Source organism: Equus quagga, chromosome 3 (assembly GCF_021613505.1).
Source record: "Equus quagga isolate Etosha38 chromosome 3, UCLA_HA_Equagga_1.0, whole genome shotgun sequence".
Classification (NCBI taxonomy): Eukaryota; Metazoa; Chordata; class Mammalia; order Perissodactyla; family Equidae; genus Equus; species Equus quagga.
In genome coordinates, this window is record NC_060269.1 from 153,204,805 (window position 1) to 153,231,673 (window position 26,869).

The 26,869-nt window shown below is 40.7% G+C and overlaps 1 protein-coding gene across 2 annotated transcripts in view; it reads right to left on the reverse strand.

Moving 5' to 3' along the window:
• The window catches only part of HTT (huntingtin), a 163,458-nt gene that overhangs the window by 115,404 nt on the left and 21,185 nt on the right, over positions 1 to 26,869 (reverse strand). For both annotated transcript variants that reach the window (XM_046656987.1, XM_046656986.1), the window contains exons 3-9: positions 21,395 to 21,515; positions 16,182 to 16,241; positions 15,731 to 15,810; positions 13,912 to 14,050; positions 8,468 to 8,609; positions 7,547 to 7,725; positions 437 to 641 (exon numbers count right to left, since the gene is read on the reverse strand). In XM_046656987.1, coding sequence (XP_046512943.1) covers positions 437 to 641; positions 7,547 to 7,725; positions 8,468 to 8,609; positions 13,912 to 14,050; positions 15,731 to 15,810; positions 16,182 to 16,241; positions 21,395 to 21,515 — 926 coding nt within the window. The remainder of the gene's footprint in view (positions 1 to 436; positions 642 to 7,546; positions 7,726 to 8,467; positions 8,610 to 13,911; positions 14,051 to 15,730; positions 15,811 to 16,181; positions 16,242 to 21,394; positions 21,516 to 26,869) is intronic.

The window sequence follows — 26,869 nt, forward strand, 5'->3', positions numbered from 1 at the left end:
ACAGAGAAGGTGCCGAGACAGGAGAAAGGGAAGGGGTTTTCTAAAGTCAGCGAGGACAGCAAAAAAGGACCCAGAGGACAGAAAGGAACTCTAAAATCCCTACAAAGACTTGAAGATCCCGTCACTGGCAAAGAGGTCCTCCTAGAAATACTTTCCCTAAGGTTTGCATTTCATGATGGATGAAATGTCATGTGGAAGCAGCCAAGTCAGAGAGAGTCAGGAGGCCGAGCATTAAGTGTTGGCCTCATTTTGCCACCTAAGCTTTCTACACTTAGTTATTCTGTTTGTAGAATAAGGGCGGCTTCTGCACTGTAAGATTTTGTAAGGAACTGAGATCTAAGTTGCTTAGCACAGCGCTGAGCCCATAATTCAACAGAACGTAACTAGTATTTTAGTGCGGGGTTAATTGTAAGAATCAGCCTTCCTAATAACTTACCTATAAGTTCCACAATACTCCCGCTACGACTTCGGCAACTGGGCTCATCTTTAGCCGCAGCGAGCCGCCCAAGGCCACCTGCCGTGGTCAGAGCTTGCAGGAGCTCCGGAGGAGGGGTTCTGAAGAGCTGCTGCAGGAGTTCTAATGCTCCAGTCACCACATTGTGGTCTTGGTGCTGAGTATAATGCAAGGTCAATTCGTAAACCTTGAAAGAGATAAACCAGTGTTATTGCCACAGTTTTTACGTGTCCTAGGTTTTACTTTTTTTGTTTCTGATAGTCTTATGTTGGCAAAATTTGTGCCATAATTTCTTCCCCCTAAAAATGTCTCTATAATTTCTCCCAGAGGGATCATTAGCTTCCATCTTGTTTTCTAAATTCCCATGATTTCTTTCACTGTTAAATTAACTCCTTAAAAATAAATAGGGGGGGCCGGCCCAGTGGCACAGCAGTTAAGTTCGCACGTTCTGCTTCGGGGGCCTGAGGTTCGCCAGTTCGGATCCCGGGTGTGGACCAGCACACTGCTTGGCAAGCCATACTGTGGCAGGCATCCCACATGGGAGGTGGAGAAAGATGGGCCCAGATGTTAGCTCAGGGCCAGTCTTCCTCAGCAAAAAGAGGAGGATTGGCAGCAGATATTAGCTCAGGTCTAATCTTCCTCAAAAAATAAATAAATAGGGTACTTCCACAAAAGTAGAAGCATGCTAATTAAGATCTCCATCTCCCTAACCAGGTGACCAGTTAAGCTCAATATACACTGAGAGTGTAGTTAGTTTGACACATAGTAATAAGCAAGAAACACTGGTATGAGGGCCACTGACAGAGTTGTCAAAAATTTTAAAGGCATTATGTCAAAAATTTATTAGTGCTCTTAATACAATATCATACCATAGGCACATAACGAATTTATTCTTTTTCCCCTTAATTAGAGTTGCCAGATAAAATACCAGAAGAGCACCAAGTTAAATGTGAATTTCAGATAAACAACAAATAATTTTGTAGTATAACTACATCCCATGCAATTTGGGGCATACTTACACCACAACCTTACTCATAATTCATCTGAAATTCAAACTTAATTGGCACTTTGTCTTTTACACAGTAAGTCGGGTAGCCCTTCAATATCATAAAAGTAACAAACATGTGTAAAAACCAGACAGTATACAAGAATATAAAGAAGAACAGTAAAAGTCTCAGAGGTAGCTACTTTTAATCATTTGTTTCAGTTCTTCTGACGGTAACCTCCGTAACTCTAGGTCACAGGTCTGCAGACTGCAGTCCACAGGCCAGCTCTGGGCACCACCTGTTTCTGTACACCAAGTTTTCCCGGGACGTAACCACGCCTGTGTAGCGTCTGTGGCTGCTTTCCTGCTCCAGCGGAGGAGCTGAGTAGTCGGCCCCTTAGAGAAAAGCCTGCTGCCCTGCTCTAGATCATCAGCTGACACCTTGATTTCTGAAGCCACCTATATTGACCAAAGGATCTCTTGACTCCTTACTGTGTAAAATGAGGAAATCAACACCCCACACTCCCTTCTCTTCATCTGCCCCTTCCCAAATTCTGTTAGCAACACCATTACTTTCATATTATTAAGATTTATACTGTTCATATACTACTAAGTAACTATTTAAATCTTATGTACTTTGCCTAGAAGTTGAGCCTAAAAACTGAATTAAAAAAAAGTATCTTATCATGTGTACATAAACATTATTCACTGCAAAGCCTATTAATGTGACTAGACCCAAAAAGAAAGAAATATTTCATTATTAACAGACCTGTGTCACTTCAAAGATATCCCAGAGATAATAATTAAATGGATTCTCTGTTACCATGATCTATTACTTGCTTAAAATTATTCTACATTTTAATTTGCTTCATGATTGGATCATAAGTGGCTGTGATAAACCCTCCTGGTTTTCCTGGAGTTGCTAATTGCCTTTTATCTTCTCCTTGCAACACACACACACACACCCCTTCCCTCTTGCCCAGCTTCTGAATCCTGACATCTGTTGCAGAGAGCTCCTTGAAGGTCCTCTGACTTCCTGTGTCTAAGCGGAAAGGCACATTGCACAACAATCATCTTGGAATGGCTTCTACCACATTTCTGGGTTAGGTGCTTTGTTTCTTGAACTTCGGGGTTTCCTTTTTTTTCTAATCTATTTCTCGTTTTCCTGGAATACATCTTCAAATAATTTTTTCAAAAAGCATACATGAAAAACGAACTGAGTTCTTGTATATCTAAAAGTATCTATATTTTGCCCATACTCCTTAATAGTTTAGCCAGACCCAGGATCATTTTATCAAAAACCTCCCAAAAAATAAAAGTCCAGGACCAGATGGTTTCCCTGGTGAATTCTACCAAACATTCAAAGAAGACTTAATACCTATCCTTCTCAAACTCTTCCAAAAAATTGAAGAGGAGGGGAGGCTTCCTAACCCATTCTACGAAGCAAACATTATCCTGATACCAAAACCAGACAAGGACAACACAAAAAAAGAAAATTACAGGCCAGTATCACTGATGAACATTGATGCAAAAATCCTCATCAAAATACTAGCATATCGAATATAACAATACATTAAAAAGATCATACATCATGATCAAGTGGGTTTCATTCCAGGGATGCAGGGATGGTTCAACATCTGCAAATTTATCAACGTGATATACACCACATTAACAAAATGAAGAATAAAAATCACATGATCATCTCAATAGATGCAGAGAAGGCATTTGACAAGATACAGCATCCATTTATGATAAAAACTCTAAATAAAATAGGTATAGAAGGAAAATATCTCAACATAATAAAGGCCATATATGACAAACCCACAGCAAATATCATTCTCAATGGAGAAAAACTGAAAGCTATCCCTCTAAGAACAGGAACCAGACAAGGATGCCCACAGTCACCACTCTTATTTAACATAGTATTGGAAGTCCTAGCCAGAGCAATCAGGCAAGAAAAAGAAATAAAAGGGATCCACATTGGAAAAGAAGAAGTGAAACTGTCACTGTTTGCAGATGACACAATTTTATATCTAGAAAACCCTAAAGATTCCACTAAAAAACTTTTAGAAACAATAAAGGAATACAGTCAAGTCACAGGATACAAAACGTGCAAAAATCGGTTGTGTTTCTATACACTAACAACAAAGTAGCAGAAAGAGAAATTAAGAATACAATCCCATTTACAATTGCAACAAAAAGAATAAAATACCTAGGAATAAACTTAACCAAAGAGGTGAAAGATCTGTACACCGAAAACTATAAAACATTGTTGAAGGAACTCGAAGAAGACACAAAGAAATGGAAAGATATTCCATGCTCTTGGATTTGAAGAATTAACATTGTTAAAATGTCCATACTTCCTAAAGCAATCTATAGATTCACCGCAATCCCTATCAAAGTTCCAACAACACTTTTTCACAGAAATAGAACAAAGAATCCTAAAATTTATATGGAACAACAAAAGACCCCGAACAGCCAAAGGATTCCTGAGAAAAAAGAACAAAGCTGGAGGCATCACAATCCCTGATTTCAAAATATACTACAAAGCCAAAGTAACCAAAACAGCATGGTAGTGGCACCAAAACAGACACACAGATCAAGGGAACAGAATTGAGAGCCCAGAAGTAAACCCACACATTTATGGACAGCTAACATTCGACAAGGGAGCCAAGAGCATATGATGGAGAAAGGAGAGTCTCTTCAATAAATGGTGTTGGGAAAACTGGACGGCCACATGCAAAAGAATGAAAGTAGACCATTCCCTTACACCATGCACAAAAATCAACTCAAAATGGATTAAAGACTTGAATGTAAGACCCGAAACCATGAAACTTCTAGAAGAAAACACAGGCAGTACTCTCTTTGACACCAGTCTGAGCAGCACATTTTCAAGTCCCATGTCTGACTGGGCAAGGGAAACAAAAGAAAAAAATGAACAAATGGGACTACATCAAACTAAAAAGCTTCTGCACAGCAAAGGAAACCATAAACAAAATGAAAAGAAAACCTAACAACTGAGAGAAGATATTTGCAAACCATATATGAGATAAGGGGTTAATATCCAAAATATTTAAATACAGTTAGCCAAACTCTATTAGCTGAGTTGAACTTCATAATCAAAATAACTTAATTCAGAATGGCTATTAGTCAAAAGAAAATGGATTAAGATATGATTTAGAGATAATCTTGTCTAGCTTGCTAATTCAACAACAAGCTATATGATTTAATCACTTTAGAGAAAAGTGACTATTAAGAAAATCAGCACTGAATTAAGCACCACATCCAATACCCCTGGACCCCAAGCGCCCAGGATAACTGCTGTCCTGGTCTAAGACAGCTCTCAATAGCCCTCTAGCCTTATCTGTTACCAGCACCCCTGCTAAACTACGAGAAAGCCTGGAGACCCTGACAGAGAGCTGCATGCTCTTACTCCTTGGGCTTGGCAAAGCTTGTAGTTTCTGTCTATAAAACTCTCTTCTCCCAACTCCATGTGCCTGGTCAAATCTTCCTCGCCCACAAACACGAGCTCATAACTGAGCTCCCCCAGCACGCCTCCCTGCCCTGGTCATACAGGGGGCATTATGTGCTCCCATAGCACCCTGCACCCCCACCTTACATGCTATTTAGTGACTGTTTGCTCGCTTCTTCCACTAGACTAATGGACCCCAAATCTTTTCGACTAAGCAGGCTTTTTTTTAAAACATCAGAAAAAAACTGAGTATACAGTCCCAATACTTACATAATATTTGTCTTAAAATATTATATAAGTACTACTGAACTCAGATATTATGTACATTCTCAAATATGCACTGAATCTGACAAGCCTCTGGCTCCAGTTATTGATTTACAGGAAATACGGAAAACAAAGAAACATGTTAATTTACACAATGGAGAGGCAAGTAATAGGACCGCCAGGAGTTGCACAGGACAAACAATCTGTTTCTTCAACAAATGAACTCTCAGGGAAAGACAGGGATGGAAGGGAACCATCAGATCAAGGAGACTCCCAATCCTTATCAACCAATCGTATTTGGATACTGATTCCAAAAGAGTGGAGAAAAAAATTGACAGCAGATAAGTATGTATTTGATGTTAAGGAAATGTTTATTTGTTTAGGTGTGACAATAGCATTGTCGTTAAGTTCTTAAAAACAAAGAGTCCTCATCTATAAGGATACCTACTAAAATACATACATGAAATAACAGGATGGTTAGGATTTGCTTCGAAATAATACAAAAGAGGGAGAAGGAAGTGGGATTATAAGTGAAGCACGACTGACCCTAAATGGATAATTACTGACGCAGGTGATAATTACTGAAGGGGTTCACTAAGCTATTCTGTCTACTTTTGTCTATGTCTGGAAATCTCCATAATAAAAAGTACACAAACAAGGTAAGGATGAAGTAAACTATTTTTTAATGTATTTATTACCACTATAACATCTTTTATATGCACTAAATCATTCAGTAATGATTTTTTTGTGAGGGCAATATAATTAATATGAAGTGTCATATCTCATGAGACTGTCATAGCTTGTATTCTGTAAGAAAGCTGAAAGGCAGCTGGTCAGGGTAGAACTGTTGGCCTGACATTTACTTAGAGCCTACTTCTCAGTTATTTATCATTAACCAGTACTCACAGGGCCTGACCATGTGCCAGGAAGGATTCTAAGTACTTTACAAATAGTACCTAACTCAATGCTTAAATCATTAGGACTATCTTTAATTCATGATTTCTATGCAGAAATCATTTTAAGCCACTTACAATTTTGTACCGTAAAAAATTTAGGCAAAAGACACAACTGATAAATCCAGTTGACTCAAGCACCTACAAACTACAGTATCACCAATATACTGAAAGCAGACAACTGAGTCAAGGCACCCCTCTCAAGATGCCGGGTCGTGTGCCTCGACTCCTGTATATGCCATGTAACTATTTAACTTATAGAAAGGGTAAGGGCTTCAATAGCATCCAGTACATTAAATATGGTATGAACCTAACATAACTTTTGTGTGTGTGTGTGTGTGTGTGTGAGGAAGATCGGCCCTGAGCTAACATCTGTTGCCAATTTTCCTCTTTTTGCTTGAGGAAGATTGTTGCTGAGCCAACATCTGTGCCAATCTTCCTCTACTTTTTGTATGAGGACTGCTGCCACAGTGTGGCTCATTGAGTGGTGTGTAGGTCTGCACCCAGGATCCAAACCCACGAACGCTGGCTGTTGAAGCAGAGTGAGGGAACTTAACCACTACACCACCAGGCCAGCCCCCTAACATAACATTTCAAATAAAGTTCACAAAATCCAATTGCTTAAAATGCAGCTGCATTGTTACAAGGTTGACAAAATAACCTGGGTGAACTCACTGCAAAGAACTGAAATCAACTGCCAATCACATGACAGTCATGTGTCACCCAATCACAGAGATGTGTTCTGAGAAATGCATTGTTAGGTGATTTCATTGTTGTGCAAACACCACAGAGTGTCCTTACACAAACCTAGATGGTATAGCCTACTACACACCTAGGCTACATGGTACTAATCTTATGAGACCACCATCGTATATGCAGTCTGTCGTTGACCAAAACATTATTATGCAGCACATGACTGTGCATGAGAATTATTGCAGGGTTTCTCTGCATAGGAAAGAGAAGTTGTAACATTTTATTCCTCCACCCCAATGGACCATGTTCCCACCTCTCTGGGTGTGTAGACTACAGTACCAGACCACTGCATCCGAAATACTCACCATTGTACCCCCAGCACCTCTCCCAGTGCCTAGAACGTAGTGGGTGCTCAATAAATATTCACTGCACGATGAACACATTTCATGAGCCCCGGTTTTAGAAATGGGGCAACAGTGTTCTCTGTGACAGGCAGGGGTTAAGCGGTTTCTGTAACATTCTTGGTAACATTATAAGAGATTACCTTCCTTTTACTCTCACATCACTGCCATATGGAGGTCACATAATTAGGAGTCATGAGCTAGGACCTGAACCAGGAGGTTTAGCTCTTAACCCTCGGTTTCACCACTTCTCTTGCAAATTATTTGATTCACTAAATGTCAGTCATTTATGTATAGGTACTGAGTAAACCACGTGGTTGCTACCTGGACAAGCTGCTCTGTCGAGGGAGAGACTTCCATTTCTTTCCGTGTCACCCCAAAGCTGCCTTTCAGGCTTGTGTCCTTGACCTGCTGCTGTAGCAAGGGCACCAAATACCGCAATGTGAGCAGCACTCCAAGAATCAGGAGGGTGGAGTGTTCATCCTCGACAGGAACTAGCAAACCTACAAAGGTAGCAACAAGATTTCTTAACATCTGATTCACTGCTTGGAGATTCATGTCTACATTGTTAAACAGAGATCCACAGTAGAACCTTATGAGGCTGGCAGTGAGGGATAAAGATGGCACAAACATTACTGTGAAAAAATATACAGTGTATCTCATTGTTTGGCCAAAATCCAGGAGTAACATTAAGGAAGACCTCTAAATCCTTAGCTTAGCAAGGCCCTTGACAGTGAGTTTTATTGCATTTGAAGTCGGGCAGTTCTTTCACATCAAATGTCCATATGCTCTCTTCAGTACTTGCGAGTGATGATTTCCACAATTACCCCAAGTACAGAAGGAATTGTTGGCAGACCTACACCTATACAGAAAACATGCAGGGACCTTCAAGCCTCAGGGCCTCACTGCACTCAAGAGCTACCACGTACGGCTGTGCAGTTTGGCTCATAGAGGGCCAAGCCCAGGAAGGAGGGTGGAGCTGCAAACTGGCCCATACCCACAGCCCAGCTAGATGTCCTTGGGCATGGCGGCACCTGTACTTCAGCACAAAGGATGAGGAGACTTTTCCTAATCCTCACACAGACCCACATGGGCTCCTAGTCCCCACTTACCAGTCAGCCAGCGCCAGAGGCCTGGTCCGGAAGCTGAGGGACTGTCCGATTTTAAAGAATTTCAAAGCATTCAAGTAAATGCTAGAGACTCCACCATACCATGGGGAAAATCACTAATATGCCTGCATCTTACCTAAGAGTACATTTAGTAGCCAGGTATAAAAATACTGCGTCCTTCTTGAGTGCTGACAGATGCTCACTGCTGAGCCAGCTGCTGTCCGCCGAATGGTAGGGGAGCTTGACTTCAGATTTGCTATGAAAGCCTTTAACAGAACCTAGGGAAGCAAAAATCCAAGCAGACAGATGGTGAAATGCCTATGAAGATTATCATGTATTTCAAAAACTTAATTTGCCCCAAATTCTTATACAGTATAAATTATAAATAATTTGAGACTTTCCTATAGCTGAATGGAAGCACCTAAATTTGGGATATTTCAGAGCAGTCTGCAAATGTGTAGTCTATTTACTCCCTTACAAGCTGCAAGTAGGGACTTGCTCAGCATCTACATCCTCTATGCAACAGTGAAAGCCTCAGCTTCTAGCAAAGGTGTACTCACAGTATTTGGGGACAGGGTTAATAAAAGACACTATTTAAAATAAAGGTAGTAAAAAAAAGTCAACAAATAATGAGGTCAAGGAGAAAAGAATATTAGCCAACTACAGCAATGTCTTGGCCTAACGGATAGCTTGCAACTTAACTGCACTGTGACAGCATACTGCCCACAAGTGTTTTCCTAAAAAGTTAGACAATAAGACTTTACCACTGCACCTACAGGACAACCCGAAGAAGGGAGTGCTATAATTCTAACTGTTGCCATTTAGGTCCTAACAAAAATATCCCAAGAATGAAAAAGGGTGACCATCTAGCTGCATGAGTTTGGTGACCATATTACTTAAGAACATCCATTTTCCATTATTCTAAACTATGCTCTGAGCAACAACGTGGTTCCAGTCATTGTGTGGCATGCACTGAGCATTACTGACTGAGTCAGGGACTTCAACAGGGTCTCACTACTGGAGGTAGGACCATAGGCAAACAAGCAGCAAATTACAGACTGGTTAGTACCTGACATCAATAAGCTTCTCCTTAAGAGTGTGCTTAGCATACACTGCTTCTCAGAGGCTCATCAACTCTCAGCAAATTTACAGATTAAATCTCTGAAACCAGAGAGGCAAAGAACCAGACCCCTGGCCAGAGGACACCCCCAGAGCCTCCAGTTTCTCCCCTGAGATACCACTCAGACAACCAAGTCAACTGGGTTAAATCTGACAAATTTTTTTAGCTCCAGGAAAAGATACTGGCATATTAAAGAACTATCTTGAGTGAAAATACACACATATACATCATTGAAATAGTAAATTAAGAATCATTCTATATTAGTCTAAATTTATAAGCACAATGAAAGCTAAACCTTATTATGAAGTCAGCCCCTGGTGAACTTAAATATTTTGGAATAATAAATAATAAAATTGAGTTTGAGAGATTGAGGGGGTCTTCTCAGGTCAAATCCCACAATCCTGAGAATGCCTCGTAGAAAGGCAGTTGGCAGGAGGTACCTAGACCACGCTTAAAAGGTCTTCTCACAATGAGGAAGGGCGCTAGATTTTAGGTCAGATAGCTCCACTTTTCAAAACACACATGATGACATATTTTTAAGAGTACTTCAAAAGGGAAAAGATGCAAAAATCATTCAACTTTAGAGTGAAAAGCACTTTAGGGAATGGAAATGGAAATTAAAATGTGATGCCAGAACCTACTCATCAGAATGGCTAAACTCAAAAGGACCAACAATCCTGACGTTAGTGAGGATGCAGAGCTGCTGGAATTCTTGCGCACCACTGATGGTAGTACGGCCACTTAGGAGAGCAGCTTGACAGTATCTACCGAAGTTGAAATACACACACCCTGTAGCCCAGCAAATCCACTTGCAGATATCCACAACATAAAGCCGTAACTGTGCTCCAAAAGACATGTACAAGAACAGATACGGCAGCACCCTTCACAATAGCTTAAAACTACAAACAATCCAATGTCCAGGTACAGTAAAATGATACACTGTGGCATATTCATACAACAGAACCGCTAGGCAGCTATAAAAACTGCACAAAGTACTAATATACACAAACACATGAAAAAAACTCACAAACTTAACATTGAACAAAAACAGAAAATAGACAGAAAGAAAACATACTTATACACTTCGACTTGTATAGAATTTAAAAACAGACTCCACGGCATTAGAAGCCACGTCAGTGATTACCTTTGAGGAGGAAGCAGGCAGCAGTGACAGGGAGAGAGTATAAGGGGGCTCCTGGGATGCTGGTTATACTCTATTTCTAGACCTGGGTGGTGGTTACAGGGTAAGTTCACTTTGTGATGATTCACCTATGATTTATGTACTGTCCCGTATATATATTACATGTGAGTAAAATAAAAACCTCATATTCTCAGTCTCTGGCAGGTATCTGGAGGAGGAGAGGACACCAGAGGTGAGGAGACTCCTGATCAAGCAGCCTGGATTGGACATGCAAATCTCGGCTACCCAGATACTCCACCAGAATCAGGTGCACAAGTTCTAACAAACATAAGCTTACAAGGACAAGAAGAACAGGACAGGAACACCAGCAGACTAGAGGCATCAACAAATTTTGGATGCTAGAAAGTAAACAAGTGGTAACTGACTGAATCACAGTAACTGAAGTTCACATGCAAGCTTTTTTGGGAGTTAGGGGAGGAGGTCTGAAGGCCACCAACAAAAAGCAAGCTCACTCAAGCCACAGAACTCCAAGAAAATCTTAGGCTTGGCAGGCACCAGAGACATCTGAAAGTGGAGTGACTGCAGGGATGAAACAGCTGCTTGTCTAACTGCTCCTTGTGCAAACGACCAACTACTGAACCCCAAGTCTCCCCTCCCATCCAGGTGGCCCAGGACATGGCCTTCCCTTCTCCGTCCCCTGCAAAGACTGGGGCATAATCTCCAGAGATGCTGGCACAGCTGAGGACAGCCATGAGGCACAGAGAGACAACAGAGAAATTAAGAAAAAGTCTGAATTCTGACCAGTGAGGCTGTTAACCCCCTTCCACCCCAGGGTCCCAGGACAAATACAGCCAGGCTTATGGCCCCAAGCAGGAGATTGAAGAATTTTTCTCTAGGGATATTGACTGGCTCAAGAGGAAAAGACTGACTTATACTGACATTTAAAGATCCACAGTGGAAAAGCAGGCTCACCATCCATCACCTCGGGAAGCCCACCAGGGGACAAACCATGCCACACGATTGCTTTCAATAAGCTTTTTAGGGTCTCATTCAAATCTACGTGGACAACTGCTCACATAAAAGAGAAAGACCAGAACAAACAGAACAGAGGAAATCAGAAGAAACAGACAATGCAGAGGTCAAAGGAACTTGTCAAGAAAATATAATATCCTCAGAAAGATAAGAGTGCATTCATGAAACAAGAAGAGGATGTCAGAAAACATGAGCATTCTGAACACAAGAAAGAGCTCTTAGAAATTAAAAACACAGGGGCTGGCCCCATGGCAGAGTGGTTAAGTTCACACACTCTGCTTCAGTGGCCCAGGGTTTCGCGGGTTGGGATCCTAGGCGCAGACATGGCACCACTCATCAGGCCATGTTGAGGCAGCACCTGACAGGCCACAACTAGAAGGACCCACAAATAAAAAATACACAGCTGTGTGCTGGGGGGATTTGGGGTGAAAAAGCAAAACAAAAAAAAGAAATTAACACAGGAGCAGGAACAAAAATTCAACAGAACGGTTTGAGAAGGACATCTCCTAGAAAGTAGGGGACAACAAAAAGGAAAATAGAAATAAAAGATAACACAGGGGCCAGCCATGTGGCCGAGTGGTTAAGTTCACATGTTCCGCTTCGGTGGCCCAGGGTTTCACCGGTTCGGATCCTGGGTGCAGATCTAGCACCACTCATCAAGCCTTAGTGAGGCGGTGTCTACATAGCACAACTAGAAGGACCTACAACTAGAATATACAACTATGTACCAGGGGGCTTTGGGGGAAAGAAGAAAAAAAATTGGCAACAGACGTTAGCTCAGGACCAATTTTTATTTAAAAAAAAAAAAGATAACACAAATGTGCATCAGTCTAGGAGGTCCAACACCTAACTAATGAATTTCAGAGAAAACAAAGATGGGCAGCTGGTCAAAGACACATAAAGACATTTCCCAGAGTTGAAGGATAAATGTTCCAAGTTAAAAGGCTACCAAGCACCCAGCACTCCACCCCATACCAAACAATAAAAAGCTTCTAGAGAAGGACACATTCAGAGGCTAAGGAAGGAGGTCTTCTCGATCACCACCCTGAAGACTATCAGAGAAACAAAGCCTTTACATTCCTGAAGGAAGATGATTTCCAACCCAGAGCTCTATACCCAGCCAAGTGTGAGGGAGGACTGGAAGCACTTTTACGAATGCAAAATCTCAAACAATTTACCCCCATTCCTGCTTTCTCAGGAAGCTGCTAGAGGATGTGTTTCATCAAAACAAGGGAGTGAGCCTAGAAAGACAAAGACATGGCATCCAGGAATTGGGCACCAACAGGAGAGCAGCAACAGGAATTCCCAGGGTGACAGCAAAGAAAAGTGCTTAGATACCACTGTGCAAGAGACATAGAGAGCATCCTGACCAGGCTGGAGCAGACAGCTAGAGAATTCTAAGACAGATGACTCTGCTGGAGGAAATGGATCCAATAAATTATCTGTCATGTCGAAAATTGTATTGAGACACATTTTACAAAGCTACTGGAAGGTGCAAGAAGACATAAATGGCCAAAGAATAATAAGCAAGTGGAAAAGAAGCAATTATTAACTCCAAAAACCCAAAAAGTTGTACAAAGAAAGATAATCATAGCACAGAACACAACTAGCTGTGACTTATTTACTTCGGCATAAGAATGTACACACTGAACACTGATATAATTATAGCGAAAAGATGGGAGAAGGGTCAGAGCTAAATTCATTTCTTCCACAGTAAAAAATCAAAAGATCCAAAACTAGCAGTGTAAGCATGTTATTTAGAAATGTGGAGAGAAATATCAAAAGAAATACTAATACAGGACTGACCCATAAAAAGGAAGAGATCCAGAATCTGTAATAGTCAGGGCCACAATTTCTGGACATTATACACAAAACACTAAAGCGAGTGTAAAGGCTGCTTACTGGGGCGAGGACAAAGAGGAAGTCCAGCGGCCCCAGCAGCTGCAGCGCCCACAAGGTGCCAGCAGTGAGTCCTCTCCCACCTGCCGTCCCAGGACAGTCGCCTTCTCTCAACTAGGTTAAGAGTCAATCTATACACTAAAAATCAATCTCAAACAATGCCTTTGGAATTTGCATCTATAAACCACCCCCCTATTCAACTTTTCACCCCACAGTAAGAAAGCACAAGTGGAAAGAAGCTCTTGGTGTGCTACAAAATAACAGATTTTAATCCAAATTATGAAGCATAACACAAGTCAACAAGTACTCTCAAATGACCACCTGTCCCCAAAACCTAACTCCCCACAACATTCTTTCTCATGTTTGTGACTTGAAGTAACAATCATACCTTAATTTCATTGTCATTTGCAAAATTCCCAAAAGAAGCCATAATTTTGGGTATAGCTGCAGCCAAGGTCTCCTGAACAGATTCCTCAGGTCTTTTGCTTGTTCGAGTCAGGCAAGGCAAAAGGTTTACCAAGTAAGGCCTGCATATGTGCAAAGGACATAAATTAAAATGAATTTAATGAGAAATATAAGCAATTAGTTTAGTACCTGTTAGGGAAAAGCCAGTTTTTAAATGCTGTACAGCTCTTAATGGAACGTGGACAAACCTTAGCTAAAAGAACAGGATAAATGCAGATGAAGTTCAAACTTTGGGAGACACTCACACTTCATTTCTCTTATAATCACAGAGGATTCCAAAAAGCTTGTTTTGAAAATTATTTACAGTAAGTTATAACAGTTAGTAAATACTCATTTTAAATTAGAAAATAATAGATAATATACGAAAATACCACCTAAGAAATAAAAGTCAAGAGGTGAGAATAAGGCTTTTTTGAAAATGGAGCATTACAAAATAGTTTTTAAGGTGTTCAAATTAAATAAAGCCTTAGAGCTAAGACTTGGCCCTCCAGAGAGAAAAAGCAGAGCATGTAGGACCAGAGAGAAGCGAGTCACAGGACAGAGGCCAACACCACGGGCATTCCCTGAGCCAACACCTGGCGAAGGTGGCAGGCGCCCTCTAGTGGCAGAGATGGGCAACAAGTGGGTCTACAGCTGGGATCACATTAGGGAGGCTAGGCCAGCCTCTCCAAGGACATGAAGTTTTTGCTGAGACCTGAGGGAAGAAACCAAACCAGCCATCAGGAGGAAGAGAATCTGATTTTCTGAAGAAGTAAAATCAGGCCAATGAGTCAAGAGAAAGTGTCTGAGGTGATGGGGGCCCCTGGGGACAAGATCTCCCTGCGCCTCGGTGTGAAGTCTGGGTTTTATCTGAACAGCTCTGGGAAATGAGCAGAGTTTAAGTAAGGGAACAACATGACCCAATCACATTTTTTTAAGGTCAACTTTGGCTGCTGTGTGGAGAACTTCGGATGTGTTGTTTTAGAAATATTACAAATTTTTCAAAATAAGGATAGTAAAAAAAAAAGTTTTATAAAAAGAAATTTCCTTATTGATTGTATCTCTACAGCCATATAAGATTCTTATTAAAATCAAACTCAGTGGAATAAATCATTGTCTCATATTAATAGTGAGGGTTTTGGCCACTCCACCAGATCCCCAAGGACAGAGCTAAGGGTCTGTGGACATCAGAACATTTTGCTTGTTAGGAGAGAAGGAAGGAGTTGAAAATTGTGGTCCTTTTGTTTTTTAACCCATTAAGATAGAACTGTTTCAACTACTCAAAACTTTATTCATAGTTTAACATTCATACTTTTAACCCATGTAATAAACAAGGCATATTTTTCTATAATTCCTGGAAGCGATAATGAGGTTGGTACTCAATCTTAGAGCATTTGACAAGTATCCCGTCAGCGACTACCATCTGCAGACACCGTTATCGGTGTTGGGCTGCAGCAGGGAACAGACAGGGAAGACTCTGCTGTCCTGGGCCGTACATCTCCCATGTCTCTTGGGGGAGGGTGGCAACAAGTACACTGATAAAGTGCGTGAGAATACCTCTGAAAGGAATAGGTGCTACAAAGAAAAAATAAACAGGACAACATCAACTGCAATTTGGAGGGGCAAAGGCGGGCAACTTGAGACAGGGCAGACAGGGAAGACCCCTGAAGAAGTGACATCTGAGCTGAGAGATGTAAAGAGTCCATAGGAGCTAGTCCTCCACCAAAAAAAATTCTCATTATAATCCAGAGCGTACAATTTACCTGCATTTCTGAGGCCGAACCAGGTGAGCCAGCTCAGCAAACCTCCACAGGGCAGCACGCAGGCTCCGAGGAGCACCGTTCTGAGTGGATTTAATGAGTGGCGTGTTATATTTCAGTCACAGACAGTAGTTACCAAGAGGACTTCACATGAACGAAAGCATTTTTTACTGTTAATTTCTATTTTCAGAGAGAAGACCACTCAAGTGCACATCTACTTGAGAAATTTTAAAGTGTAGTGGACTTGAGTGATAAAGATACAAAACATAAATTACCACTTTTAATTCCCATCTCATCTAATAAATAATGAAGAAAAGTGAAACAACAGTCTATTTTACCAAACAGCATTTCCTTCTAACATTTTTACTTATAAAATAAAAGATAAAATTTCACATATACTGCTCAATACAGTGAAACAGTACCATTTTTTCAATAATGTAAAATAAAGGCCTACCTTTTTAATTTCCTTATAGAGTTCTAACTGTAACCTTGGAAGATTAGAATCCATCAAAGCCTACAACAAAACACAAGAGATTTGTTCATGGAAGACACATTCCACTAGCAGTTCTAAAGAAAACTAAAAGGCAACTAAAATGCCAATTTGGGGGCAAAGTAGAATATAATAGCAACTAAACTAAGAACCTATTCATTAAGAAAGGAGCATATATATGCAGGAAGTTACTGAATAAACTAAATACAGGTCATTCACTTGAATAAAAAAATGTTGGGAAAAGAATTAAACTTTTATTACAATCAAATACTACACAATAACAAACTTAAATGGTAGATGGTTCAAACCAAATCTACAGTTCTTATATTAAATCTTTAATATTCAATGAGTAAAAGAATAACCTGAAAAGTTTCTTTCTTCATTGAAGTACACTCTGTTGAATGATCCAACATTAGCAATGCCCTCCAGTCTGCAGTGCCAGGGAAGCAGTGGGTGTACTTTAAGACCAGAGCCTCTCGCTCTAGGAACACACCTCTTGATGCAGAAGCCCACGTCCTTTCTGAAGGTCTGGTCCTCCCTTGATGCACAGATGCTCCTAGCCCCACGGCCCCAGTGACCCTCTGAACCCAGTGGCAGTTGGGAGCCTCACGCTCCTCACAGCACATTTCTCATCCCCTCCCTGGTCAGTTATGGGCCAAACCAAAACTAGTGGCCATGTGGCCAACTTCAACCCTGTAAGAATGGCTGATGGCAACCACCACCAGCAACACAAAGTTCATGTTAGAGAGGGCTTCTCAAGATGGAAGGAAGGGAGAGGAAAAACTTCTGTGTCCTACTCTCACCTGTAGGAACCCTCTCTTCTGAAAGGGTATTGCCAATGTCTTGTCCACCAAGAAGAGAGGAAGGAAACATGTAAACAAGCCTCAACAGAAAAGCCCTCCTTCTTTCATGTGATATATAGCATCTGATGTCTACAAACCAAACTGGTCTTAGTAAACTCATGTGAGGTCACCTACTGGTTCAGTGAGCTTGAAAATCAAAAGCAGAATCACACTTTGGGAGGTTCTGAAGTATGATAATGTCTCAGAAATTTTTAAATCCTAATTCTGTTGTTTCAGTTTGTACTAAAAATCCTTAACGGAGCAAACCAAAATGGACAAACATATGTTAAAACACTACTTTGCAGAGGCCGGCCAAGTGGCTAAGTGGTTAAGTTTGCACCCTCTGCCTCAGTGGCCCAGGGTTTTGCTGGCTCAGACCCTGGGCACAGACATGGCACCACTCATCAGGCCATGCTAAGGCAGCATCCCACATAGCACAACCAGAAGGACTTACAACTAGAATATACAACTATGTACTGGGGGGCTTTGGGGAGAAAAAGAAAAAAAAAACATTGGCAACAGATGTCAGGTCAGGTGCCAATCTTTAAAACAAAAGAGAGACTGGCCAGAAGTGGTGGGAACAGCCAGAGCCCCAGACCTCCATGATAAAGTATTCCCATGGTGAAGATGACCCAGGCAGGAGGGGTGTGAGGACAGGGGTCTGGGTATTTCAACATGGAGGGGAGACTGGACCTCTGGCTTCCTTTAAAAAAAGAGGAAAAGAAACCCACACTACTTTGCAAATAAAACTAGGAGACATATTAAAGTTTTATTTTGTTTTATAAACTAATATCAAACATTTTATAACAAGAGAAAAACCAAACCTCAAACCCCTAACAATAGCACAACATCAGCTCTCACAGCCACTGGGTGATGGTAATATACCATCTGATCCCTCCTTGCTGCTGAACCCACCTCCACACTGAAGCAGGCACGCGCTCAGCTGCCAAACCCAGCCCCCAGCAGCCCACCCCTGTCTCCTCACTGGCATTCCCAATGCCACCATCCTAGTTGTAGACTCCACTCTCTTCCCTGGACTACTCAGCCTCTAAGGCAGGCTACACGTTGTCACCATGTTACTCTTCCTAAATAAAGCACTCATCAGACCACAACAAAAATCTTCAAGAACTCCTCATTCTCTACCAAGTAAAGTACGAACCCCTTGAACTCACCCTCGACACCTCCCATTCTCTGGCAGCACACACCGGGGCCACCCTCCTCTGTGAGCCTGTGGAGGTTTCCTGGTGCCCCCTAGAGGCAGGATGCTGCAGTGGTTAAGAAGGTCCCGAATCTCCACGCTCACCTACTAGCCACCGCCTCGAGGAAGCCTTTTCTGCCTCCCTCATCAGAAATCATCTCAGCCTCCTGACTGCCGTGATGAGTTGTCAACATCTCTCAGAACTTAGAGTTTATACTACGCATTAAGTTATTTCAGTATAAACATGCTTCCTCCCCAAGACGTAAAATACTTGAGGGCAGGGGCATGCTGTCAGGCTGAAGCAGATCCCCAGTGCATTTTCCTGCATAAATGAAAAGCAAAATGTGCTCCATTTTCTTGGGTCATATAGAGTCTGGTCCTTATCATAAGCATATAACAATACTCATTAGAAAACTAAAGTCTGGAACCTGACTCCTAAGGGACTCCTCCTGTGTTCCTGCCCAACCCTGGCCTAGGGCCATCCACATTCTCCCAAACATGTCCTTCCTCTGCCACAATGAGAACAAATCTGGCCAGACCCTGATCTCACTCCCAGCCTGCTGAACCTGAGTCTAGAGCATTTGAGGAAGCAGAAATTTGAGCACAGCCAAACCCCGTGATGCCCAACTTTAAGGAGAAAGAGGAGGTTTAGAGAGACTGACCTCATCCCATGTTCAGGGGCATAACATGAGAAGCTGGAATCTCTGCACTGGGAGACTAGAAACAAAGAACAGGAAAAGGGAAGAAATAGGGAGAAGGCCAGGAAGAGAACCCAGGACCTAAAGTTACGACCCAGGGTCACAGCCCACAATTCCCAAACATACACCAAGCTATTCTGCCCAGCAGTTCTTGGAAACAGGTTTCTGAAGACGACAGGCTTAAAAACAGAACAACGCCTATGTGTAAAATGACCAATCGGAGCAGTTTGGGATCACTCTGTTCTTTCTGCCCTCCTTAATTCCTCTCTTGCCATGAACCAAGGTAACATGTGGTGCCCTCTTTAGGTTTTCTGATGCTAAGGGTCAAAATTCGAGAACTGAAATGTCAGAAAAAGCCCAGCCTGGTCCTGCCAATTGGAATAATAAAAGCAACAAGGATATTTAGTGCTGGAGAGAAGTAAGTGTAACTGGAAAATATCTGCAAGTAAGCTGTGGGACCCCATGCACATGTGAATGTCACAATGGACCATCTGGCATAGAGAATAAGGTTAAACGGCCACTGGCCATTATATCATATTGGGAGGGGGGATGAAAGCAAAAGCATGAAACGCAGGTGAAGGAAGACCAGGTGCCTACCACGAGATGAAAGGGGGATCTCCCAAAGGCTGCTCCTGACTGAGGGAGCTAGAGTCCCGTGGCCACAGGGAAGCCAGCATCCTGAGCACAGAAAGCATGACTCGCCAAGAAATGATCTGCTGCCAGATGGGACGGACTCCTTGAGCAACAGGAGACCATGCAATCCACAGGACGGAAAATGGAGAGCAACTGGTGCTCTCGCATGCCCCTCAATCTCTTTGGGTAAGAATGTAAGAATCTCATTACCAATAAGAATACTTCTTACCACTCTGGGGACCAGCAAGTGGCCAGGATGATGCCAAGCACATCTTGAACATAACTGCATTTGATCCTCACACATACATGCACTGACACACACTGCCAAAACCTTGTCTGATTGCCTTTATAGTGAAGGCTCATAAAATCAAATACATTCCCCAAAGTTGTCCAGATAGTAGAGGGCAGAGGCAAGATTCAAATGCAGGTCTCTTTCACTCCAAAATCTACGTACATCCACGGGGAAATGAGGCCTCAATCGCCTTAAACATAGGAGTAAAGGGGTGATCATCTGCCTGAGGAAGGCTGGACCCACGAAGGAAAAAGGAAGGATAATTTCTTGGCCAATGTAAAATGTGACCACTCTCCAGAGAAAGGCCTTGGGAAGACTCCAAAGAACAATTTTGTTTCTCAAAATCCTAACGAGAAGGGAATTAGTCAACTAACCTATGTTAGGTTGGAGTTGTTGGCTGATCTAGGCAAGTAAATATTATTAGAAAGAGAGCCTTCAAGGAAAATGAAGATGCAGCCTCTTCTCAAAGCGTTATCAAAATTTCAGGGGTAGAACTTAAAGCAGTGGAGAAAAATAAGAAAGACTGGAAAGATCCAATAAACAAGGATCCCTGCAGAGGAGAAAGTAAGGTACATTTTCTCCACAACCATTATCAAGAAATGGTTTTTGGAGAAAGTGTCAAGAACTACATCAGAGAACCTTCCTTGGTGCTGGCTAGCCTACAGTGGGAATATCTAAAGTTGGACACGCAATTCAAAAGGCCTGTTCATAAACTCAAAGGTGGCCTAGAAGGTGACGAGGATGGGTTGGGGATGCACACCAGGAAAGGGGCAGAATGAGAAAAACAAGGATAGCTTTTCAATACACCAAGAATTATGGAAGAAGGACTTTATCCTCAATGGCAGCAGAAAACAGAAAAAGGGAACAGTAGATGAAAGCTATGGTGATCGTGGGCACAAACCACATAAGCGAGCCATAACAGAAGACAAGTATACCCTTCTCTCTCCTTACCTCACCTATCATCCAAGGGGCTTTGGCTTTCCGGCTTTACCATTCTTTTCTGGGAACTCCTTTCTCCCCAGTTACGTCACACTAAGTCCAGCTAATCTACTATAGAACTCACGTCTTCACCTGCAAATAGTACTGCCTGACCCAGGTCTTAGGAGGAACAGGGAAAGGAAATGAAAGAAAGGAGGCTAGAGACACCAAAGACAGATTCTATTCACCCATTCCTCTGTCTTCTCAGAGTCTGAGGGTTTCTCTGGGCTTTGCCAATCAAAAGTTGGTGCCTGTAGTGACATTCTCCCCAAGAGCACCCAGTGGCCACCATCAGTGCCCATCCCTGACCTACACACTGCACAGGCACAAGCGTAAACACAGTCCCTTCTGATTCAGCAGGTGTGGCAAGCACACTGGCACCTACCAGAGCACCTCCAAACCACATACCATGAATGAAAAAAGTTCAGACATCCTAAGGGACTCTGCTACTCAAAACAAAAGAACACTCCATTATGGTTTCCTCTCTGAGTCTGTAATAATTACAGCTTGGAGAACACCGTCCACAGGATTCTTACTTTTATGACTTTGTTGAGGCATTCGTCAGCCACCATCCTGACATCTGACTCTGCGTCATCACTGCACAGCAGAAAAAGTTCCATAGCGATGCCCAGAAGTTTCTGAAATTCTGGAGAATTTCTGAGTAAAAAAAAAGAGAGACTGTCACACCCAAGAGGAGCCTAAGACATGAAAACGAAATGTAATGAGGTATCTTGTATCCTATATGGGATTCTGGAACAGAAAAAAGACATGACATAAAAATTAAGGTTAATAGTATATCAATATTGATCCATTAATTGTGAAAAATGAACCGTGGTAATGTAAAACACTAATAATTGGGTTAACTGGATGTAAGGTACACAGGAACTCTTTATATTATCTTTATAATTTTTGCGTAAATCTAAAACTACAGTAGTCCCCCCTTATCTGCAGGGGATACATTCCAAGACCCCCATGATGCCTGAAACTGTGGATAGTATGGAACCATATAGAGACTATGTTTTTTCCGATACATACATACCTAGGATAAAGTTTCATTTATAAATTTGGCACAGAGATTAACAACAATAACTAATAATAAAATAGAACAGTTTTAACAACATACCATAATAAAAGTTACAACAGTTCTTAGCAACCTCAGCATACAATTTTTTCTTTCCTTATTAAGTAGAGAGCTTTCTTTCACCTTTTCACTTAAAGGAAGCATTTTACGGCCTCTCTTTGGCATATCCAAACTGCCAGTATCACTACTCTCGTGCCTTGAGGTCATTATTAAGTAAAATAAGGGTCACTTGAAAACAAGCACTGTGATACAGCAGGTCAATCTGATAACCTAGACTGCTACTAAGTGATGAACGGGTGGGTAGTTTATACAGCATGGACCCGCTGGACAAAGGGATGATTCACGTCCTGAGTGGGACAGAATGGGACAGGGCAAGATTTCATCACACTACTCAGAACGGCATGCAATTTAAAACTTACGAATTGTTTATTTCTGGAATTTTCCATTTAATATTTTCAGACTGCGACTGACCGTGGGAAATTGAAACCACAGAAAGCAAAACCACAGATAAGGGGACTACCGTATTCTAAAATTTAAAAGTCTACTTAAAAAAAAAGAAGAGCCTGAACTTGCAAGACAAATCTCATCTTTTTTCAAGTTTTAATTAAAAAGTCTTGAACGGATACTGCTTTATGTGTTTTTTAACTCAATTTAAAAAAGAAAAAAAAAAGACACTGCTTCAGATACTCAAACCCCAGATAGCCTCTCTGCCAGCAGGTCACTTTTACTCACACTTAACAATATTCTTGGAACCTTGAAAATCAGTATACCAATACAACTGTTTTACTCCTTTTTAATCTTGCTTTCAATATGCTCTGAAGTACAATCATATTTCACTGTAGACTCAACTTACTCATGGTAAGGCTATGTTTTTATTGCTCTATCACAGTCTTACAAAAACTGGAGTTGATGCAATATTTGTAAAGGATTTTAAATGTTTATTGAGAGCCTGTTTAGGCTGACGTGATCCAATTTGTTAAACATAGCCAAGACAGAGATAAGCTGATGGGCCACGTACACGAAACTAATTTCACAGCATTGTGAAGTATGGCAATGCAATAAGACAGCCCGTGAATAATGCTGCAATTCTTGAAACATCAAAATCAGATTGCTGTTTCATGATCTCAATCTAAAATATCCTGAAATGGAGTCTCCCTCAGCCTTTCTCTCTACATCATAATTCCTACCAATAGTTGGAAGAGCTGTGAGCCCAAGAGAAAGCCAAGGACCACATCAGTAATGATCAACAAATGCAAGCAAGAAACAAAGCACATCACTCAGCAATATTTCAGACCTCATCTCTGTGGAGTACCGCTGTGGATAAAGGATTAAGCAGGAAAGGTCCATAAGAGGCTTGCATAGCATTCACACACTGCTCAAAGCAGTGCTGTCTACAGAAATATAATATGAGCTACTTATGTGATTTTAGATTTTCTAATAGACATCAAAAATAAAAACAGGTTAAATTAACTTAATATTTCATTTAACAAAATATATTCAAAATATTATTATTTCAACATGTAATCAAAAACAAGAAATTATTGAGATACACAACAATCTTTTTTACAGCACATCTCAATTTAGACAAAATTTTCATCAGAAATACTTTATCTGTATTTAGACTTCATAAAATTCAGTTGAAAAAGTAGGTTCACTTGCAACTAGTAGATACATAAGTTCTGGATATCTAATGCACAACGCAGTGATTATAGTCAATAATACTATATCACAAACTTCAAAGTTACTAGGAGACTAGATCTTAACTGTTCTCAACACAAAAAAGAAATAACTATGTGATTTAATAAAGGTTTTAGCTAATGCTAATCATAGCATTGCATACCACTGCATAGCAATCATATTGCAATATGTAAATGTACCAAACCAACACGTTGTACACCTCAAACTTACACGTTATATGTCAATCATTTCTCAACTTTCAAAAAAGAAAAAAGGTAGGTATATATACCATTTCCAATTAGGCTTAGAAGTGCTCCAATAACTAAATCCAAACTTGATTTTTTTAATTTTAATTTAATAAAATAGATATAGGGCTAATCAAGTTATCTATTTCTGCTTTAGGGAGCTTTAGAAGTTTGTCTTTCAAGAAACTTTTCCATTTCATCCAAGTTGTCAAATTAATTGGCATAAAGTTATTCACAATATTCTTATAATCCTTTTAATATCTATACAACATATACTGATATCATCTCCCTCATTCCAGATATCAGTAATTTGTGACTTCACTCTTTCTTTCCTGATCTGTCTTATTAATTTTACTGATGTTCTCAAAGAACCTGCTTTTGGTTTTATTGATTTCCTATAGGTTGTTTTCTGTTTTACTAAGTTCCATTCTTATCTTTATTATGTCCATTCTTCTGCTAAATTTGGGTTTCACTTGCTCTTCTTTTTCAAGTTTCCTAAGTTGAAAGCTGAGGCAATGATTTGAGACCTTTCTTTTCTAAAATAGGCATTTAGTGCTATAAATTTCCCTTTAATATGCTATAGCAGCATTCCAGAAGCTTTGAAATCCTTTGTTTTTATTTCAATCAGTTCAAAATACTTTTAAATTTCCCTTTTGACTTCTTTGATCCATGGGTAACATGGAGATGTGTTATATGTTTTCCACATATTTGAGGCTTTTCCAGGTTATCTTTCTGTAACAGCTTCCAATCTAATTACACTGAGGTCAGAGAGCATACTTTGTATGATCTGAGTCCTTTTACATTTAGAGACTTGTTTTATGGCCCAGCATACGGTCTATCTTGGCAAACGTCCTGCGAGCACTTGAGGAGAGTGTGTCCTCTGCTGTTCTGGGTGGAGCGTACATAACTGTCAATCAGGACACAGGGGCAGATAGTGTTTTCAAGTCTTCTAGATCCAGATTTTAAGTTTACACATTCTAAGAATTTTTGAGAGAGGCTGTTGAAATCTCTGACTATAACTGTGGATTTGTCTATTTCTCCTTGCAGTTCTATCAGGTTTTGCTTCACGTATTTTTTAAACCCTGTACTTAGGTATATCAACACGCAGGACTGTTATGTCTACTGATGAACTGATGCCTTTATCATTATGAAATGACCATCCTATTCCTGGTAACAGCCTTTGATTAGGAATCCACTTTGTCTGATATTAATATAACCAATTTAGCTTTCATCTGATTAGTGTTAGCATGGTGAACTTCTTTCCACTCTTTTACTTTTAACCTATTTGTGTCTTTATATTTAAAATGGGTTTCTCATAGGCAGTCTAGACTGGGTCTTGCTTTTTCATCGACTCTGAAAAATCTTTTACAATTAATGTCATTATTGATATAACTAGGTTTAAATGTACCAGTGTACCATTTCTTTCCTAGTTGTCCCACATGCTCTTTATAAGCCTTTTTCCCTATTTATACCTTCTTTTGGCTTGAGTATTTTTATGATTCCATTTTCTCTCCTTTTTGGTATACTGACTATAACTGTTGTGCTTTTACTTGTTGCTTCACTGCTTATAGTATATATCTTTAATTTATCACAATCTGCATAGTGATATTATACCACTTCACATATAGCATAAGAAACTAACAGTGTATTGTATTAGTTTCCTGTGGCTGTGCAACAATTTACTAGAAACTGGGTGGCTTTAAAACACAGTAATTTATTGTCTCGCAGTCATGGAGGCCAGAAGTACAAAATCAGTATCGCTGAGTCACAATCAAGGTATCGGCAGTGCTGTGCTCCCTCCAGAGACTCTAAGGGAAAACGGCTCCTTGACCCTTCCAGCTCTAGCTGCTGCCAGCATTCCTTGGCTGGTGGTTGCATCACTCCAATTTTCAAGGCCAGCATCTTCAAATCTGCCTTTGTTTCATCTTCACATCACCTCCTGTATGTGTGCGTGTGTGCATAAAATTCCCCTCTGCCTCCTTTTTATAAGGATACATGCGACTGCACTTAGGGCCCACCTGGACAACCCAGCAAAATCTATCTCAAGATCCTTAACTTACTCACATCTGTAAAGACCACTTTCCCTTAGAAGGTAACATTTACACAGGATTCCGGGGATTAGGACCTGATATCTTTGAGGGGAGGAAGCATTATTCTGCCTACCACAAGCGTATTTCCACTTCTGCTCTTGGGGCCTTCATGCTATTATTGTCATATATTTTACTTCTACATGCTATAAACCTCACAATCAATTAAATTTTTAGGAGATTAAAAATACGGGGGAAAGTCTTATATTTACCCACTCTAGTTACCACTTCCATAGCTTTCCAATCCTTCATGTAGATCCAGATTTCTATCTGCTATCATTTCCCTCCTACCTGAAACACTTTCTTGTCTCTTACAGTGGTTGCCTGCTGGACATAAATTATTTCAGCCTTTGTATGTGTGAAAAAGTCTTTATTTCACCTTTGTTTTTGAGAGAGAGATTTTTACTAGGTATAGAGTCTATGGGTTTTTCCCTCTCAGAACTTTATAGATGGTGTTCCACTGACTTCTGGCATACACTGTTTCCAATGAGACACCCACTGTCACTCTTACCCTTGTTCAACTTAGGTGTTTTTTATGTCTTTTCTCAACATATTTAACCTTTTCTCTAGCTCCCTGAACACATGAAATACAGTTACAGTAACTGTTGTAATGTTTCTGTGAACCACTTTTACCACCTGTGCAATTTCCAGGTCCGCTTGACTTGATTTTTCTCACTATGAATCACATCTTTCTGCTTCTTTGTATTCCTGATCATTTTTGAATGGATGCCAGACCTTGTAACTTTTATCTCACTGGGTGCTATATACTTTTGAATTCCCGTAAATATTCTTCACCTTTACTCTAGAATGCAATTATGCTACTTTGGAAGAGTATGATCCTCTTGGATTTTGCTTTTAAGCTTTCTTAGGCAGGATCAGAACAACATCTCAGTCTACGGCTAAGTCAGCCCTGTTGTTAAG